The 20,610-nt window shown below is 40.7% G+C and overlaps 1 protein-coding gene across 3 annotated transcripts in view; it reads right to left on the bottom strand.

Moving 5' to 3' along the window:
- LOC126425288 (uncharacterized) overlaps nt 1-20,610 on the bottom strand; it is a 390,004-nt gene that overhangs the window by 134,347 nt on the left and 235,047 nt on the right. For all 3 annotated transcript variants that reach the window (XM_050088259.1, XM_050088260.1, XM_050088261.1), the window contains 2 exons: nt 14,794-14,924; nt 2,640-2,827 (listed from right to left, as the gene is read on the bottom strand). In XM_050088259.1, the coding sequence (XP_049944216.1) occupies nt 2,640-2,827; nt 14,794-14,924 (319 nt within the window). The remainder of the gene's footprint in view (nt 1-2,639; nt 2,828-14,793; nt 14,925-20,610) is intronic.

Below are 20,610 nucleotides of genomic sequence, written 5' to 3'. Positions count from 1 at the left end.
GGGTAATGAGTTGAACACAATGTGATACAGTGGTAGAGCAGCTCCTCATAAGCCACAGGTTTTTGTAGTCAGTGCTAAGTGATGCTTGAGGTGATGTAAAGTGTGATGCCACTGGATAGTGGATGACTGGAAACAAGTGAGTGATTTGGAGTGATGAACATTTTATACCCATGGCAATACAATGGAAGTGTTTAGGTGGGATATACCAGGAGAATGTTACTTGTGATCACTGTGAAGTACGCAGGATGTGGTGTTACGTTACGGGAGTGTTTTTCATGGTTATGGTGTGGTCCCCTTATTGCACTTATGAAAACACTAAATTTTGAAGGATTTCAACACATTTTACAGCATTGCGAACTGCATACAGTAGAGGAACGGTTCAGAGAGATGACTGTATCAGCTCTCTCATAAAACAGCATCTGTGAGGCAAGTTTTGTAGGCAATAACATTCCTGAAATGGACTGGCCAACTCAGAGTCCTGAACAACTGTGGAATGAGTTAGAATGTCAACTGTGCTCCACAGTTCCAGCGTCATTACTTTCTTCAGGTTTGGTTCTCGAGGAAAAAATGGGTAGCCATTCTTCCACAGACATTCAGACGCCTCACTGAAAGTGTCCCCAGTACAATTCAAGCTGTCATAAAGGTGAAGGAGTGACATACACCACATTACTGTTCACTAATAGGTGTCTGAATACTTTTGATCAGATAATGCATTACAGCTGCCCTGACTTCACATTTTGAGTCCAAGTAATCTGATGAACTGTACAAAGAGTAACTAATAATGTAGTATTTTACTTTACGTTTAAATATTCTGAGATTTTAAACCCAATGCATCCATCAAAGGAGTGGCTTACAAAACACTAAATACTGTTCATTAGCATCAGGACATTACCAGCTAGATTAATAGACGAGATAAGGGGGATTTAACAAAGAGCATCTTGTTTCATTACGGGATTCTTTAATCTGTGTGAAAGCATTACAAAATGCTCAACAAAAACCTGTGGCAGACACTACAAGAGAGGCGTGCATTGCAGAGTTTACTTTAGCTGTTCTAAATGTGTTAAATTTAAGAAGAATTAGGGCAACTTATTTCTTCTTCACATACATGTCCCTCAAAGTGAACACAATGAGAAAATCAGAAAAATTTTACTGGCCATCATTCTCCACACATGACGTTTGTGAATGGAACAGTAAAGGAGCGTAAATAGAGTGGTGCCAGAAGTAACCTCCCCCACGCACTGTAAGGTGACTTGCAACGTACACGTGTAGATGAACATGCACACTGAAGTGACAAAAGTCATTGGATAACTCCTAACATCGTGTCAGACCTCCTTTTGCCTCGCATAGTACAGCAACTGAATGTGACATGGACTCAACTATGTATTGGAAGTCCCCTGAATAAATATTGAGCCATGCTGCCTTTATAGTTGTCCCTAACTGCTAAAGTGTGCCTAGTGCAGAATTTTATGCACAAACTGACCTCTCAACTGTGTCCCATAAATGTTTGATGTCATTATGGCATTCACATTGGGCAATCTGAGTGGGCAAATGATTCACTCATATTGTCCAGAATGTTTTTCAAACAAATTGCAAACAGTTGTGGATTGGTGATATGGTGCATAATCATCCATAAAAATTTGGTCATTGTTCAGGTACGTGAAGTCCATGAGTGACTGCAGATGGTCTCTAAGTACCCAACCATTACCTTTTCCACTCAAAGAGCAGTTCAGCTGGACCAGAGGATGCAACCCATTTCATGTAAACACAGCCCATGCCATTATGGAAGCACCACCAGCTTGCAAAGTGCCTTGTTAACAACCTGGATCCATGGCTTCGTGGGGTCTGCACCACACTTGAACCCAGCTATCAGCCCTTAGCAACTGAAATCGGAGCTCATCTGATCATGCCACGGTTTTCCAATCATCTAGGATCCAAGCAATACGGTCACAAGTCGCCACACACCGTCAGGTGGCGTGTGGAGTATGGATGTAGACGTAGATGTAGATGTAGATGTAGAAGCACTGCAGATGGTGTCATGCTGTTACAATGGCGCTGACATCGACCATCTGCTGCCGTAGCCCATTAACACCAAATTTTGCCACCTGTCCAAATGGATACATTCGCCATATGACACACATCGATTTCTGCAATGTTGCTTCTCTGGTAGCAATGACAACTCTAACAGCTCTAGACTGTCACGTCCAGGCTGTTGGTCACTGTGTTGTCACTGGTGAGAGGTAATGCCTGAAATGTGGTATTCTCAGCACACTCTTCACACTGTGGATCTCAGAATATTGAATGTGTTAATGATTTCCAAAACGGAATGTCAAATGTATTTAGCCCCATCTACCATTCTGCTTTCAAAGTCTGTTAATTCCCACAGTGCGGGCATAATCATATCAGAAAATTTTACACACAAACCACCTGAGTACAGATGACAGCTCTGCCAATGCACTGACCTTTTATACCCTGTGTACACAATACTTCTGCCAATGCACTTCCCTTTTATACCATGTGTACGTGATTCTACTGCCATGTTTATTTGTACAACTGCTATCCCATTACTTTTGTCACCTCAGTGTAGGTCACGATATGAGAATTTATGTTTTGTGGCATGTACAAATCATAGAGATGCTTACCCATTTCTTTGGAGCTGTGTGGAAACTCGCACCATCTGACCGAGGGCTGCCGCTGCAGTCTCTTCGACTCCGGCATTGCTGCACCTCAACAGGATATCCACGACTACAGACACACAGCGATCTGATGCGTCACTGCTCGATGATACTGCCTCAGTTTCACTGAGTTTGAGTGCAAGATCACAGAAAGCCTGCAGTCAGGGTAATCATTTTAAGTTTATTCATTTATTATTATCATCACTATTATCATCAACATTATTTAGATATAAATTATCCATTTGATGGAAGGATCTTGGAATTCTCACACTTACTTCCGAACAGATTTATTTCTTATTGGTTTTTGTTGCTGATAAAAATCATTCAGGTGAACTGTGATTTGCACAATGACAATATAAGACCCAAAAATAATTTTCATGTAGACTTTGCCTCTTGTTCAAGTTTCAAATTTGAGTCATATACTCTGGTGATAAGATATTCAACAAGCTCCCATCTCACAAATTAAAAGATTGAAAATCCATACCAATTCAAAAGAAAATTGAAAATGTACTTCATTAGCCACTATTTCTCAAATTAACTTAATACATGGTGTACATAAAGTCTGGGAACGCTTTCAATTATTTATTGCACAGGAACTAAACATTGTACAGATGTCATACATATTGCACTTTGAAGAGAAACTCTGAAAGTTTCTTTTACAAACATTTGATATGCAAACCATGAGTGACCCAGCAGATGTCAATATGGTAATTGAATTCTTGCCATACCCGTCCCAACATGGCATCATCATATGTGGCAGTCGTGTCCCGTATTCTCTCCTGGAGCTCTGCTACATCACATGGTAGGGGCAGTACATACACCAAATCTTTAATGTGTCCTCACGGAAAAAAGTCACACGGAGTGAGATCTGATGATCGGGGAAGCCATTTCATGAAACAGCTGTCCCCTTATGAAGCACAGCCAATTGATCGATGTGGCAGCTCTGTGTTCAGGTATCCACAAACTTCATGATGCAAATGGGGTGGAGCCCCATCCTGCTGAAAGATGAATGGAAAGTCTGATTGCATTTGAGGCATCAGCCATTGCTGCAACATGTTCAAGTAGGAATAGTCAGTGACAGTGCTCTCAGCAAAGAAGAATCGCCTGTACAGTTTTCAACATGACAATGCACAAAAATCATTTACCTTTGGGGAATCATGCTCAAATTCAGTGCATTTGTGTGGATGCTTTGTACCTCAGATTCGACAATTATGCCTGTTTACTTTCCCATTAGTGTGAAAAGTGGCTTCATCACTAAAAATTAAGCGATCAAAAATGCCATCCCCATCCTCATTCAATTGTTGCAACTGCGAACAAAACTCAAAATGCTTGTCTTTGTCATCGTAATTGAGCTTCTGCACTAGCTCCAATTTGAATGGTTTTATAGACAGGTTCTGTTCCAGGACTTTCCACACTGTCATTGGAGCCACTTCGAGTTCACAGGATGCACGGCGCACCGATTTCTTTGGACTCCTTATGAATGTCTCTCATACTTGCTTCACATTCACTTCACTCACACTGGGATGTCCGCTTCTCTTTGTCAGGCACAAACAACCCATTGTAATGAATTTGTTGTGCCAGTGGTAAATGGCCTTCCTTTTTGGTGGCTTCTTACTGGACTCAATTCCAAACATCAGTTGAACAGTGGTAGCACAATTGTTTTCGTTGAACTCCAACACCCAGAAAGCTCACTCCGCACCTGAACTCGTCACGTTTGTGACTAGTGCTGAGTATCGACAAAATACCAAACCATGCTGTGGCAGTATACATGAAACAAAAGATTGCAGGGTTTCTCTTCTAAATGACATATGTATGATATCTGTACACTGTTTGGTTCTTATGCAATAAATAATTGAAAGTGTTCCCAGACTTTTTGTACACCCAGTATATAGATTGAGGTATTGAAAGTACTGTTATCTACATGGCAAGAAATAGTATTTGTTACAGGGCATCATGTCAAACAGTAAAGTGTAGCCAGTGAGATGTAGCACGATCTATGACATCAACATGCACAGTGGCCACATGTTTGTTTTGTATAGTGGTTGAAAGAGTTGGCTCTGACTTCCAGTAACTGCCTGTTAGGGATCAGAGTATGGGTTTAATGTTGCAGGCTGCATACTTTATAAATCAAGACGCCGCTATAACATCAGTTCTGTACTGCCTTGATGCCTCCCCGCCATAGTTCCGCAAGTATGATGAGTCTGAGAACTGTGGCGCTGTGGTTGCTTCCTTCTCAACCACTCATTTTCTCTTACTGAAATGCACTGAAAGATAAGTCTAGTCATGGCTTGCAAGCCAACATCCCCACCTTGACCTCATATTTTAAGGAGAAAATAGCACACTTAGAAGATATCAGACCCAGCAATTGATCCCACATGAAAATTTGGGCCATAATTGTGATAATACACAGTTATGACCTTCTGAATATATATACACATTGTATGAATAAACATCAGCAACTGAAGAAATTGTGTTGATGATTTTTGATTATCAATTTAATCACGACAGTCAAGTTGAAGAACAGTGCAATTCCTGCAAATGTACTTCAGTTTTACAATTTCAGCTTTTTATCCAAACAAAATAATACACAATAGTGATATTAGTAATTAAATAACATTATCCTTTAATGAAATACTGTCATTTCATTAATATACACTGCATTTGTGAATCATCACATAAAATTTTCAAAGCAGAATGATCTCTGTCTCCAACTACAGGTTACAAACCACATACTTTGATACAATAAACAAAGTACTACCACTTGTATCTTTGCTAACATTATGAACACTGGCATCTGCAGTGGGGTGGAGCAAGTGAAAGCAGCCAGTGCACACAAAGTTTAAGAGCTCTCCATGCAGCCAGTCATAACTGTGTGTCTTCAATATTATGGCCCAAATTTTCAAGCGGAATTGATTGCTGAGGATGATATCTTGCAAGTGAGCTTTTGATATTTCCTTGTCAGTATATAAGTTGAGTACATGATCTTGCTGTTGTAAAGTACCATTCACAGAGGGAAATGGTCAATTATTGGGATCAGATGATCTTTAACAAAGCTGTGTTTCATGACACTGTGGCAGGTGTAAGACAAAAATTTAGGGATGTAGTGTATACAATTGCAAATGTCTTCCGATGGAGGTGGAGTGATTTCTGGAAGAAGTTCCAGGCCATAGTCCACACTTCAGACAAAAAACATGTAAATTTTGTTCAGTGCAAACAAATATATATCTGCATGTTGTGTGTGTGTTTTTGTGAAGTAACAGAATGAAACAACACATAAAGAGTGAAATGCAGACCATATTGCAGTATCCGATACTAACTCCTGATGCATATGTGAACTTATGTAACTTAATGAGCAAACATTGTAATGACATTTATTTACTAAATTAATGGAATTGAGGTATCGGAAACATAATAATAATGAAATACAGTTAAAGTAAGATAAAATATAACCATATACTTTGAAGTCTTATTGAGAGTGCATACTTGTGCATCCTTCTTTGGATAGCAATTTATCGTAGATAATTACATAATTTGGAAAAAGATCTACATTACTAATATTGTCTGCCAGGTCATTAACACAAAACATGAACAGCAAGGTTTCCAACACACTTCCTTCTAGTTCACCTGAAAATTACTTATAATTCTGTCTATGGTTTTAATCCTACTTTTGTTAATAAATTTTGTTGAGTTCTCAAGAAATTATTAATCATGTTCCTTTCTTTAATTTAATTTCATCTATGGCGTCTTTACCAGTGCATCTTGGAATAACATTCCATACTGATTAAATTTTATTGGCTGGGCTAGCAGCTACAAATGAGATGTGCATGTACCTGGATTCCATAATATGTTACAGTGCTTTTTGTAATAAAGATGACACTACTTCCAGACAATTGCGTATATACTCATTTTTCTACATATCGATCATTTGATATCCACTGCTGGATAAATACCTCTATCCTGTCCATGCACTACATTATTTATCAATCCACAGCAATATTCCTCACATGTTTCCTAATGTCACCTATTCACATCCTATTGGAACCCAACAAAAGAACTTCCTCAGTGCATCGACAACCCTGATTCCCCTCCCTGTGTTATTCATTCATTCGTTCATTCATCAAGCTCCCCCCTTCAGTAATGTGGAATGCATCAAGGTATACATTAATACAAGACAAGGAAATCATAGAAAATTAATCTGTAAAATGAATTACCAATGAACATTGACTGTACTGCTTAACACTATCTGTCCTTTCATCAGCTGAATGTAAGCAAGTACATTGCAAGGAAAGACACTACTTTGACATCTACATCCACACCTACATCTGCTTCCTCAGTTATACTAAATCTTTGCTGTTTATAACATATTTGTAGCTAAATTTGTATTTTCCAAGGAAATTATTCCTCTACACCTGTAACAATGGATGTTTGTTTACAAGCCACTTCTATATGTCATTTAGCTTTACAATAAGCCCTGATATCTGCCTTGTAGTTGACAAACTCAACCTCGGCAGGCACAGTGTAAATGATAGTTGAAGAGGCCTACATGTTATTCATAGCTAAAAGGTAAAGCGTTACTCTTACAAAGAAACAAACTACACAGTTTCAAACATGCAGTAATGATCATTTAACACCAGAAGTAGACATTAATTTTCATACACTCCATGAAGCACAGTCCTTGATATGCAGCTACATAACAAAGTAAAATGAAATGAACTAATCATGAAGTTCAGTTCATCATGTTAAGTCCTTTGAAGCATCTCTCACTGTGTTGACCTAAAGACAGGACTGTTGTTTGAAAAAAGCATATCTGTGTCATTAGCTGTACAATGGTATGTTTATTCTTGAGCATTTTCAATTAATACAATCATCTCCATAGGAGAAAAACAAGGTACATCAATAGTTCAAACATATATTTGATGTATATTGTTTTTATCAACCAGTTTTGATTACTACAATCATCTACACAGGACAAAAACAGCATACATCAGTGGTTCAAACATACATTTGCAGTATACTGTTTTTCTCCTGTGAAGATGATTGTAATAATCAAAACCGGTAGAGAATAAACATACAGTTGTACAGCTGATGGATAAAGTATGCTTTTTCTTCCAAATTATCTAACAGCTCTAGACATAGTTACCTCCAGAAAGTTCTACAGAATGTTGGCTTATTTTGCATATTTTCATTCCTTGTTATCTTATGCAATTGTCTCCTGGGGCAGCGAACCTCAAACAAATGGTACTTTTGTTCAGCAGAAGCAAGCAGTAAGAATATTGTGTAAAGGAGGCAAGTGCACGTCTCACGCCTTTTTATGGATGTTGGAATTCTTACACTCATTTCTGAATGCATTTAACCCTACATGGTTTTTGCTGGTGATAATAAAAATCAGTATCAGCTAAACTGTGGTTTACACGGCCACAAGACAACACACAAAAATAATTTTCAAGTGGACTTTGCCTCCTACTCCAAGTTTCAGAATGGAGTTCCGTACTTTGATGGCAAGCTATTCTACAAGTACTTGTCTGATATAAAACAAGAAAATGGGAAACCTACCAGCTCAAAAGAAAATTAAAAAATATACCTTATTAGCCACTGTTTCAATAGTTATATGAATATTGAGATTCACAGATGTTGAAAGGTTCCGTTAACCACGTGCCAACTAATAGTTTTTGTTACAAAGCTGTACGACAAGTAATAATGTTCTAAAAAAAATACCATTGTGTATTTATGTCAGCCTGGGAGCTCCTCCCAAATCTTTCGATCAATTTCAACCATATTTGGTACACGAACAGCAAACTTCATGAGCATCAGCACTGTGTCATTTATGATCTCCAATAGGAGCAGTGATTTTGGTGAATGTGTTTTTCCAGCACCTGCCATGTAGGCTGCCCTGCACAATAGGCATGTTTTGTAGGAATAGTGTAGGCTTGCATTATCGAGCTGCTTTGCAGGGCGACCTACACTTCAGGGGCGAGAAAGGTTTTTCCAGCCCCCAGCGTGTAGGTTACCCTTTATAACAGGTGTGATATTGGACTGCCTTATCGACTTGAATTGCTGGGCAGCCTACACACCAGGGGAAAACAAATGATTTAGGCTGCCAGCACGACTGGCGTGTTGTGGGAGTAGAACTGACCTGCACTATCAACTTGTTTCGCAGCAAGGTTAGCTTACTGGCACAGCTGGGGGAAGGTTGGGATGGATAGAGAGGGAATGGAGAAAGCAGGGGTGGGGGGCAGTTTGGGATAGATAGAGAAAGAGGGGTCAGAAGGGGATGGTCAAAGAGAGAGGTGGCAGCAGGGGAGGGACAGATAGAGTGTGGGGCAAGGTGATGGACAGACAGGAGGAGGTGTGTGTGTGTGTGTGTGTGTGTGTGTGTGTGTGTGTGTGTGTGTGTGTGTGTTTGAAGCTTATCGGTGCTCAGCAGCATGGTTATCAGCACCCTTACACACACGAAAAGAAATTGATGTGGATGTATACATATATACATAGACAGTGTGGAGGATATGAGATGGACAGAGGGAGCAGAGGAGTAAGGAGGATATGGATACAGAGTAGTTGGGGGGGGGGGGGGGAGGGGAGATGACAGAGAGTGGGAGAAGATGGGCAGAGAGAGAGAGAGAACAGGTATTAGCATGCCTCACAGGGGCTACACGTGCAATGGCCATGGCTGAGCAGAGAGAGGAGAGAGGGGGGGCCGGGGGAGATAGATAATGAGACTGGCGGGAGGGGATGGGGAAGAATGAGATAGAGGTAGGAGATATGAGGAGAGGGACAGATAGAGATAGGGGAGAAGGTGATGGACAGAGAGGGAAGGATGCAAGAGGTATGTGGAAGGCGTGTAGGTTTAGATGCAAAATGAATAAGAGGAAGGTGAGATGGACATAGAGAGATGGAGGTGAATATGGAGAGATGGAGGCGTGGAAGATATAGTGAGAATTAGGGGAAGGAAGAAATAGACAGAGAGAGGAGATGATAATATGGAAAGGCAGATAGAGTGGGATGGAGGAGATGGAGTGATAAAGGTGGGAGAACAAGATGGAAGGAGGGACAGGAGAGGAAGAAATAGACAAAGAGAGGGGGGAGGAGATGGAGTGTGCAATATAGGTGTGGAATGTGTACATGAGCAAAGTCACTGGAAAAAGGCTAGTAATAGATAAACAGGACGTATGTTGTGTAATGCAGTAGGCAGCATATGTTTTCGAGGTAGCAGCTTCCTTTCTAATTTACTTGATCAGATTTAAATGGCACAAATGTGAATAGCAGTAAACAGTAGATCAGTTTGGTTGGATGCAAACAGACACGCAGCATGATTTTCAAATGCTCTGTTTATGTTATCAGTTTTTCAGTCATTCATGCCCTCAACACACCTCCTCATATATCACATACCTTTCATCATTCCACAACTCTAGTACGAAACTAGATACACCCAGCATCATGGCTATATCTTTGCTTGAGACTAGCTCCAGTATCCCTCTCCCTTTCAACCATATGATTATTGAACACTTTAGCCTGTATGAAATGTACACTCTGCAGTGGAGTGTGCACTGATATGAAACTTCCTGGCAGATTAAAACTGTGTGAAAACTGAGAAAAGTTGTGAGAATGGGTGGTGAGTTGCAGTTTGGTAGCTCAGTCAATAGAGCAATTGCCTGTGAAAGGCAAATGTCCCAAGTCTGAGTCTTCGTCTGGCACACAGTTTCAGTCTTCCAATTTAGGCAATGATTCCAATGGCTCTAAGCACTATGGGACTTAACTTCTGAGGTCATCAGTCCCCTAGAACTACTTAAACCTAACTAACCTAGGGACATCACACACATCCATGCCCGAGGCAGGATTCGAACCTGCAACCGTAGTGGTCGCGCAGTTCCAGACTGTAGCACCTAGAACCGCTCGGCCACCCTGGCTGGCCAATTTAGCCTGTAAGCTGCGTCCTACCAAAATCCATGCTGCATTCAAGAGTAGATTAAAGCTTTATCTTTTATCATTTTCAAAGCTTCCCTCTCTATACTTTTATCTTGTCTTTCTATTTCACTTTTCTTCTCTCTGCCTTATCTGCTATTCTTACCCTATTATCTCTTGTTCTTCCTCTGATCAGACAACTTCTGCAGTTGATTACTTCTGTACTCTTGTCATAGGTTTCTGTTAGATGTGCCTACTCGCATACAAGAAGAATATAATGGGGAAATTGCTTATTGTTAATGAGACTAATAGTTCTTAAATTCCACATATTATTATTACTATTATTATTATTATTATTACTGTTATTATTGATATTATACATGGCTCATGTACCACACACATTCTAAGATTTACTCACTGAGGAAGTCTGGTTACATGTAAGAAGTACCTGAAGGCATAATCTTGTCCAGTTAAATCCACACATATAAAACCACCAGACAGATTTTAACCAAACTAGGTACACATATCACTTGCTATATGGAAAGAATTGCTGTGCTGATAAGAACCATCTACCTCTCAAAGGGTTGGGGGAGTGAAATGAAGTGCAGATCATGATGTGCAGACACCCAGATTTTATACGCACAATATTTGACATTGAGAGTACTTAGTGACTTGCAAAACTTTACACATTATTTCAAAACTTTACAAAACTTTTTCTTGGTGACAAGCCCTACAAATTAATGAAAGGAAGAAAGTTTATCATTTACTAGGTTTTCACTGTTCATGCAGTAAAACAGCCACATCAAGCATGATGTTTTAATTTATTGCTCCTTTACGACTAACTGTATTCACAACACATTTTTCATACAGTATTTACAAATGCCACTGAATGTATCTGAAAAATTATGTCATTCTATGAGACATAATTCAGGAGATTTGACATTGTACATAATTGCATGAAAAATTGCTGCATCATTCATGACATTTAAATTTATTACTTCTTTGCACCAAACTCTATTCACAACATATTTTGCAGACAGCATCCACATATGCTACTGAATGCACCTGCAAAAGTATACTATTGTACTGCACATATACCAGGAGCTATGACATAATAAACATGGAGCTGCACGAAAATGAAAGTGCACAGTGGAAGTCTCCAGAGATATAGGTAAAATTTGTGCACAAATCTGCACAAAAAGTATTAAATATATGTGGCAGGTACATATGCAGACATAGCCACGAGTAGAAGGAAACCTCCGAAGCCTCTTGACTGATTTCAACCAAACTTGTTACACACTTTATTTACTATCTGGAAAGAAATATTGTGGAGGTAAGAACCACAAGCCTCCTATTTGTGGTTGGAGTGAGAACATGGAGAGAAACGGTAGGAAGAGATGGACAGAGAGAGACAGGAGGAAGGGGAATGGAGGACAAGGATAGACATGGACCCAAACAATTGAATCTCAATGTAGACAAGTGTAATGAGCTGCGAATACATAGAAAGAAAGATCCCTTAGCATTTAGCTACAATATAACAGGTCAGCAACTGGAAGCAGTTAATTCCATAAATTATCTGGGACAACGCATTAGGAGTGATTTAAAATGGAATGATCATATAAAGTTGATCGTTGGTAAAGCAGATGCCAGACTGAGATTCATTGGAAGAAACCTAAGGAAAAGCAATCTGAAAACAAAGGAAGTAGGTTACAGTACGCTTGTTTGCCCACTGCTTGAATACTGCTCAGCAGTGTGGGATCCGTACCAGATAGGGTTGATAGAAGAGATAGAGAAGATCCAATGGAGAGCAGCACACTTCATTACAGGATCATTTAGTAATCACGAAAGTGTTACGGAGATGATAGATAAACTCCAGTGGAAGACTCTGCAGGAGAGATGCTCAGTAGCTCGATACGGGCTTTTGTTGAAGTTTCGAGAACATACCTTCGCCAAGGAGTCAAGCAGTATATTGCTCCCTCCTACGTATATCTTGCGGAGAGACCATGAGGATAAAATCAGAGAGATTAGAGCCCACACAGAGGCATACCGACAATCCTTCTTTCCACAAACAATACAAGACTGGAATAGAAGGGAGAACCGATAGAGGTACTCAAGGTACCCTCCGCCACACACCGTCAGGTGACTTGCGGAGTATGGATGTAGATGTAGATGTAGAACATGTGGGAAAGGAGATGGGCAGATAGAGAGAGAGAAGAAAAGGGATGGAGAAAGAGAAAAGGAGGAGATGGGCAGTGAGAGGAGGGAGGAGGATATGTATTTTAAAAGTGGGAGGAGGAGATGAATTTTGGTAGGAGGGAAGAGGAAATGGACAGAGATGGAGAACAGGAGGTGCACAGAGACAGGGAAGAGAAGAGGGACAGACACAGTTGGAGAAGGAGGAAATGAGGGAGGAGGACATGGACAAGAGAGGGATAGGGGAGTAGATAGATGGGTTGAGAAGGCGATAGGGGGCAGTAGGAGATGGACTCGTAGGGGACAGGAGTTGATGGATTGAGAGGGGAGGAGAAGATGGACTGAGGGGGGAGGAGGAGGGGGACAGAGGGGTGGAGGGAAGGGCAGATGGCCAGAGTAAGGAGGGAGTAACAGGTGGACAGGAAGAGACGCATGAGGAAATGGACAGAGAGTGGTTGGTGGAGGGTATGGATAGCGAGAAGGGAGAAGAAGATGGACTAAAAGAATTGGAATAAATAAATCTACATCTACATTCATACTCCGCAAGCCACCTGACAATGTGTGGCGGAGGGTACCTTGAGTACCTCTATCGGTTCTCCCTTCTATTCCAATCCCGTATTGTTCGTGGAAAGAAGGATTGTCGGTATGCCTCTGATGGGCTCTAATCTCTCTGATTTTATCCTCGTGGTCTCTTCGTGAGATATATGTAGGAGGGAGCAATATACTGCTTGACTCCTTGGTGAAGGTATGTTCTCGAAACTTCAACAAAAGCCTGTACCGAGCTACTGAGCATCTCTCCTGCAGAGTCTTCCACTGGAGTTTATCTATCATCTCCATAACGCTTTCGTGATTACTAAATGATCCTGTAACGAAGCACCGCTCTCCGTTGGATCTTCTCTATCTCTTCTATCAACCCTATCTGATACGGATCCCACAATGATGGGCAGTATTCAAGCAGTGGGCGAACAAGCGTACTGTAACCTACTTCCTTTCTTTTTGGATTGCATTTACTTATGATTCATCCAATGTATCTCAGTCTGGCATCTGCTTTACCGACGATCAACTTTATATGATCATTCCATTTTAAATCACTCCTAATGCGTACTCCCAGATAATTTATGGAATTAACTGCTTCCAGTTGCTGACCTGCTTTATTGTAGCTAAATGATATGGGATCTTTCTTTCTATGAATTCACAGCACATTACAGTTGTCTACATCGAGATTCAATTGCCATTCCCTGCACCATGCGTCAATTTGCTGCAGATCCTCCTGCATTTCAGTACAATTTTCCATTATTACAGCCTCTCGATATACCACAGCATCATCCGCAAAAAGCCTCAGTGAACTTCTGAAGTCATCCACAAGGTCATTTATGTACATTGTGAATAGCAACGGTCCTACGACACTCCCCTGTGGCGCACCTGAAATCACTCTTACTTTGGAAGACTTCTCTCCATTGAGAATGACATGTTGCGCTCTGTTATCTAGGAACTCTTCAATCCAATCACACAATTGATCTGATAGTCCGTATGCTCTTACTTTGTTCATTAAACTACTGTGGGGAACTGTATTGAATGCCTTGCGGAAGTCAAGAAACACGGCATCTACCTGGGAACCCGTGTCTATGGCCCTCTGAGTCTCGTGGACGAATAGCGCACTGCAGGGTACTCAACTAGCAAACTCATAAAATAATAAATAATATTGCATTCATATTGAAAAATCCACTATAAAACACTATACGGTGGACCAAGTAAGCTGATAAACAATGTATGTGGTTTTGCAAGCTGCTAGGATGTACTGGTGGTGGGTCTGAAGTACATGGTAGTGGATGGGTCCATGAGATGGGTTGTACAGTAGGGCAGTTCCACAGATAGGAACCTGAGTGTAGGCTCAGTGGTGTGTGAATGTCATAAGAATTGACTAGGATGTTACAGAGATTGATGCATTCGAGGCCAGGTGATGAGGAGGTTCTTCTGAGTTTTTCTGAAAGTGGGAACTGTATTAATCAGATGTGCAAAATTACAATACCTTGAGATTCAGCCACACACAGTGTATTGCATATTGCATGTCCTCTGCTAGATGCTGGCTCTCTACATACAGTTCATCAGGAGATGTGCACAATACAGCATCCATGGTGTTGGGAGAGGATGATATTTTGCCTGTAACACCAATGAGCAGACATATTCAGCTGCAATAACCCAGTTTATAAGTAATTTTCTTTGCTTAACTAGCAGCCACATTAATTTTCTCTAAATATTTATTCATTTTAATATATACAATGTCAAATAAAAATGGGAAATAATCTATGATAACAGGTAAAGGCCCTGAGTTCGAGTTTTGGTCTGGCATGCAGTTTTTACCTGGCAGGAAGTTTCAATCAATCATAATGTTTAGTGTGGTTTTAGTTGCCTCAGATTCCAATCATGTATGTGAGTTGCATTTGCTTGAGTGTGTGTGTGTATGTATGTATGTCTATTGTTGACAAAGGCCATTGGCCGAAAGCTTTAAGTGTGAAAATCTTTTTGTTGTGCCTATCTGTGACTAAGCATTTTTGCTATATGGTGAGTAGCAACTTTCCTTCTCAGAATATTGTTATAATGTTTACAGAACTGGATCTGATTTTTCTAATTTGACACATTGCTTTAGTGTAATATGAAAGTCAGAAATGAATATTAGCACTCGCAGAGATGGGAGATAAGTGTCCAGTTACCAGTCTTTCAGAACTTCTAAGCAATTCTTTTCCATGAGTTCATCTTATGTGATAATGGTGATTATTGCAGTTTTAGTGTGATTTATCCAGAACCATAAGGGAGTCTGCAGAAACTGTAATGTTGCTGAGGACACAACTATATCAGTTAAGGGCCCAAACACAATGACAACATACACAGCCACAAGAATACTGGAACAGGCCTAAAACTGGCTCACAGCTAATATATTAACCCTTACACTTATAAAAACTCATATTTATCAAGTCCAAATAAACAAAAATGGCTCACAGTATGAAAAGGAGGTATCAATGCATATACACTGACAAACTGTGGGAAATGATTCCTGAGAGGAAAAGGAGCAGAAAAGATTATATGGACATATGGCTGGAAATATGTTCCACAGCTGGTACACCCACTTGAAGGTGGAGATCTTGACAGTGCAGACTTCAAGGTAACACATTCACTAAGCAGGAATGTTCTGTCTGTACTAGTGTTTCAGCTGCAAACTCAAGAGGGCAGTGATCTGGAGCTCCATCATGTAGTAGCTTTGTACCACCAAAGGCATGTCTTCCAGCAGCAGAGGCACAATCACCCACAGGAACTGCAGGTATGCTTCATCTGTGAGGCTTTCTGCGAGCACGACTGCTACCATGAGCTGATCATCAATAATATCTGTCCACATGCTGAAACTGAACAGGTGTTGATGGTTCACTGCCTCCATACACCTAAGACACAAGTACAGGCAGAATATTACTATTTGCCTGGTGTGTTCTCAAGTGTGCTTTCAATCACTGAAACCTACATTATCAAAGATCTTATGGGTGTACCTCCTTTGGAATGCCTTTCTGGAAATGTGTCCATGATAGCTTTTCTGATCCTTATCTCCTCAGGGATTGGTTCCTGCAATTTGCATCCATTCTGCAAAACCACCCTTTGTAGTGACATTTCTGGGTATCAAAATGAAACTGGTAAATTGTGTGCTCCTGTTGTTTGGTAACATGATACACTTATTACATTATATTGTCAGATAATAAAGCTTCTTGCAGAATGACATATTTTAGACCTATATTTATAATGCAGATATTATTAATACTTGAAATACCTACATGCAACTGTTTTCATTCAAATTACATATTTCAAAACTGTCGTGCAAATTTTGTGTATTTGTGTTACTGTACATTATTATTACTAGTACTATTATTATTATTATTATTATTATCAGTATTGGTATTGATTTGAAAGTTCCTGACAAATTAAAACTGTGCACTCGATCAGGACTCAAAACCCACCTTCACTTGTAGATTATCTCCTACCCACACTTGATTTCCGGTCCAGTACATTGTTTTAATCTGTCATAAAATTTCAAATCAGAGCACATTCTTCAGTGGAGAGAAAATTCATTCCAGAAACAATCCCTCAGACTGTGGCTAAGCCATGTTTCTGTGGTATCTTTTACTCCTGGATTGCTAATCCCTTAAGGTATGCAGAAGTTCTGTCTTGACTTGTGCCTGGATAGCTCAAGTGGTAGAGGAATTTCCCACAAAAAACAAAGGTGCCAGGCTCAAGTTCCCATCCAGTACATAGTTTTAATCTTCCAGGAAGTTTCAAATTACAGCACACACTGCTGCAGAGGGAAAAAATCATTCCTGATATTGATTATTGACACAATCTGAAATAGTAAATCAAAAATAAGTTGTACATGAAATATGTATTACATGTTTTTGTCTGTGATGTGACTGATAACTATACATTTGGAGTCAGTTGTTGTGGTCTTGCCAGGAAGAAATGAGATTGTGTCAGACCTGTTTTTGATGTACTAGTATTGTGTAGAGCATGATGTTATGGTGTTCTACTCTGGAACTTGTTTTAACTGGATGTGGTAATCATAGAGGACTACTAACAAAAATATGTAAAAGAATACAAAACAGCCTGTAAGATTTCATTTAACAAATTTCTATTGAAAAGTTGAAATCCTCAAATCTGTTTTGGAAGCAGGATCTTACCACTGGTTAAACTGTGCCAACAACAAAATTGACCGAGTCAACAATGAACAGAAGCTAGGTAATTTCAGTTTCTTTCAATCACAGTTTCAAACTATGAGCAGTGCTAACTTCAATCTTTTATTTCTCCACAAAGTAAGTATTCATGCTAAGTCATGCAAAATATTGTTATAATTTTGATAATTTCAATATAATACTAATAAGAGAAATGTTAGAGTATCCAGATTTATAATAGACTGAGATGGAACCAGTGCACAGACTAGTTAACCAAAAGGCTGAATTCTGCCTGTTTTGCACCCAGAAATCTCTCTCATTGTGTTGACCTGCAGAAAAAATAGCTAGCATAGTTTCACTCAGTTCTGTCTTGTGGTACAACCTTCTGCAGAATTACAGGTAATGTCAAAAAAGTATTAATTCCACACAACTGTGCAATAAGAATATTATATAACATTGATAACCACACATCTTGCAGAAGATACTTCAGGGAACTAAGGATTCTTGCATTTGTATGTCAGTACACGTTGTGAATTGTGGTTTATTAGTATCATAACACTCATAATCTAAATGCAAAACAATAGAAAATCCAGGATGTAATGTAACAATATTAGAGAAGGAAAGTTGCTACTCACCATATAGTGGAGATGCTAAGTCACGATAGGCACAGCAAACGGATTCACACAATTATAGCTGTTAGCCAATAATGCCTTTGCCAGCAATAGACGCACACACACACACACACACACACACACACACACACACACACACACACGCAAATGCAACTTGCACACACATCTGCAGTCTCAGACAGATGAAACCACACTGCGAGCAGCAGCACCAGTGCATGATGGGAGTGACGACTGGGTGGGGTTAAGGAGGAGGCGGAATGGGGAGGGATAGATTGGTGGGGGTGAGGGGGTTGCGAACAGTGAAGTGCTGCAGTTTAGATGGAGGGCAGGAGAGAAGGAGGGGAGGGGAGGAGGTGGGGCTAAGTAGTGGAAAGGAGAGAAATAAAAAGTCATTAAAAGACTGGGTGTGGTGGTGAAATGACGGCTGTGTAATGCTGGATTTGGAATAGGAAGGGGGCTGGATGGGAGTGGACAGTGACTAACGAAGATTAAGACCAGGAGGAATACGGGAATGTAGGATATATTGCAGGGAAAGTTCTCACCTCCGCAATTCAAAAAAGCTGGAGTTGGTGTGAAGGATCCATAGGGCACAGGCTGTGAAGCAGTCACTGAGATGAGGGATACCATATTTAGCAGCGTGTTCAGCAACAGGGTGGTCCACTTGTTTTTTAGCCACAGTTTGCTGATGGCCATTCATGTGGACAGACAGCTTGTTGGTTGTCATGGCTGCATAGAATGCAGCACAGTGGTTAAGCTTAGCTTGCAAATCACATGACTGGTTTCACAGCTAGGCCTGCCTTTGATGGGACAGGTGATGTTAGTGACCGGACTGCAGTAGGTGGTGGTAGGAGGATGTATGGGACAGGTCTTGCAGCTAGGTCTATTACAGGGGTATGAGCCATGAAGTAAGGGATAGGGAGCAGGGGTTGTGTAAGGATGGACGAGTATATTGTGTAGGTTCGGTGGACGGCGGAATACCAGTGTAGGAGAGGTGGGAAGGATAATGGGCAGGAAATTTTTCATTTCAGGGCATGACGAGAGGTAATCAAAACACTGGCGGAGAATGTAATTCAGTTGGATGGCGGAATACCAGTGTAGGAGAGGTGGGAAGGATAGTGGGCAGGAAATTTTTCATTCCAGGGCATGACGAGAGGTAATCAAAACACTGGCGGAGAATGTAATTCAGTTGCTCCAGTAACAGATGGTACTGAGTTACGAGGGGAATGCTCCTCTGTGGCTGGACTGTGGGACTTTGGGAAGTGGTGGGAGACGGGAAAGATAAAGCATGGGAGATTTGTTTTTGTACAAGGTTGGGAGGATAATTACGGTCAGTGAAGGCTTCAATGAGACCCGCGGTATATTTTGAGAGGGACTGCTCATCAATGCAGATACGATGACCATGGGTGGCTAGGCTGTATAGAAGGGACTTCTTGGTATGGAATGGGTGGCAGCTGTCGAAGTGGGGGGTATTGCTGGTGGTTAATAGGTTTGATATGGGCAGAGGTACTGATGTAGCCTTCTCTGAGGTGGAGGTCAACATCTAGGAAGGTAGCTTGTTGGGTTGAGTAGGACAAGGTGAAGCAAATGGGGGAGAAGTTCTTGAGGTTCTGGAGGAATGTGAATAGGATTTCCTTACCTTCAATCCAGACAGCAAAGATGTTATCAATGAATCTGAACCATGTGAGGGGTTTAGGATTCTGGGTTTTTAGGAAGGATTCCTCTAGATGGCCCATGAATAGGTTGGCATAGGATGGTGCTATGCGGGTGCCCATAGCCATACCCTGGATTTGTTTGTAGGTAATGGCTGTCGGTCAGGGTTAGAACAGAGTTGTGTGTAGTTGCGACTGCATTATTTTGGAGCTAAGTGGATTTGAACTTGGGCAAACTGTTGGTGCTCATATGACGGTTGCTTCTGTAACCAAGGCACCCAAAGTGTTAAGCATTTTGAGAGGTTTCAAGAGGCACCATATCAAAGATTTACATCACATACGAGGAAAGCAGAATAGCACCACCCACTAAGTTAGCACAAAGACGAAAAGTGTGTTTCAAATGATCATGATGGACAGTCACTGAAGAGGACTTTGATGAAAAATAAGAGGATGACAGGAGCAAAAGTTGCTTCAGAACTGAATGTTGCACTCCGGAACCCAGTAAGTACTGAGACAACATGATAGTAACTACATAAGCAGGGAATTCCAAAATGAACTGGTGTTTCAGAACCACTGATAAATGGAGCAAGTGCCCATAACAGGTAAACACAGAGCCAAAGTCATAAAAATTAGATTATGGAGCAATGGAAGGATGTCATATGGTTGGATGAGTCTTTTTTCACACTGTTTCCACCTTCTGGCCGATTTTATGCCCCAAGAGTGAAATATGGCAGGGGTTTGGTGATGATTTGGGCAGTCATATTGTGGTATTTCATAGTTCTGTGGCTGCTCTGTGAAGATGGGTTACTGCCAATAATTACACAACCATTCTGGCTCATCAGGTCCATCCCATGGTACTATG

This window comes from Schistocerca serialis, chromosome 10 (genome assembly GCF_023864345.2).
Source record: "Schistocerca serialis cubense isolate TAMUIC-IGC-003099 chromosome 10, iqSchSeri2.2, whole genome shotgun sequence".
In the NCBI taxonomy this organism is placed as follows: domain Eukaryota; kingdom Metazoa; phylum Arthropoda; class Insecta; order Orthoptera; family Acrididae; genus Schistocerca; species Schistocerca serialis.
The sequence above is the reverse complement of the archived record's forward strand: the minus strand, read 5'-3'. Positions and strand labels throughout refer to the sequence as shown.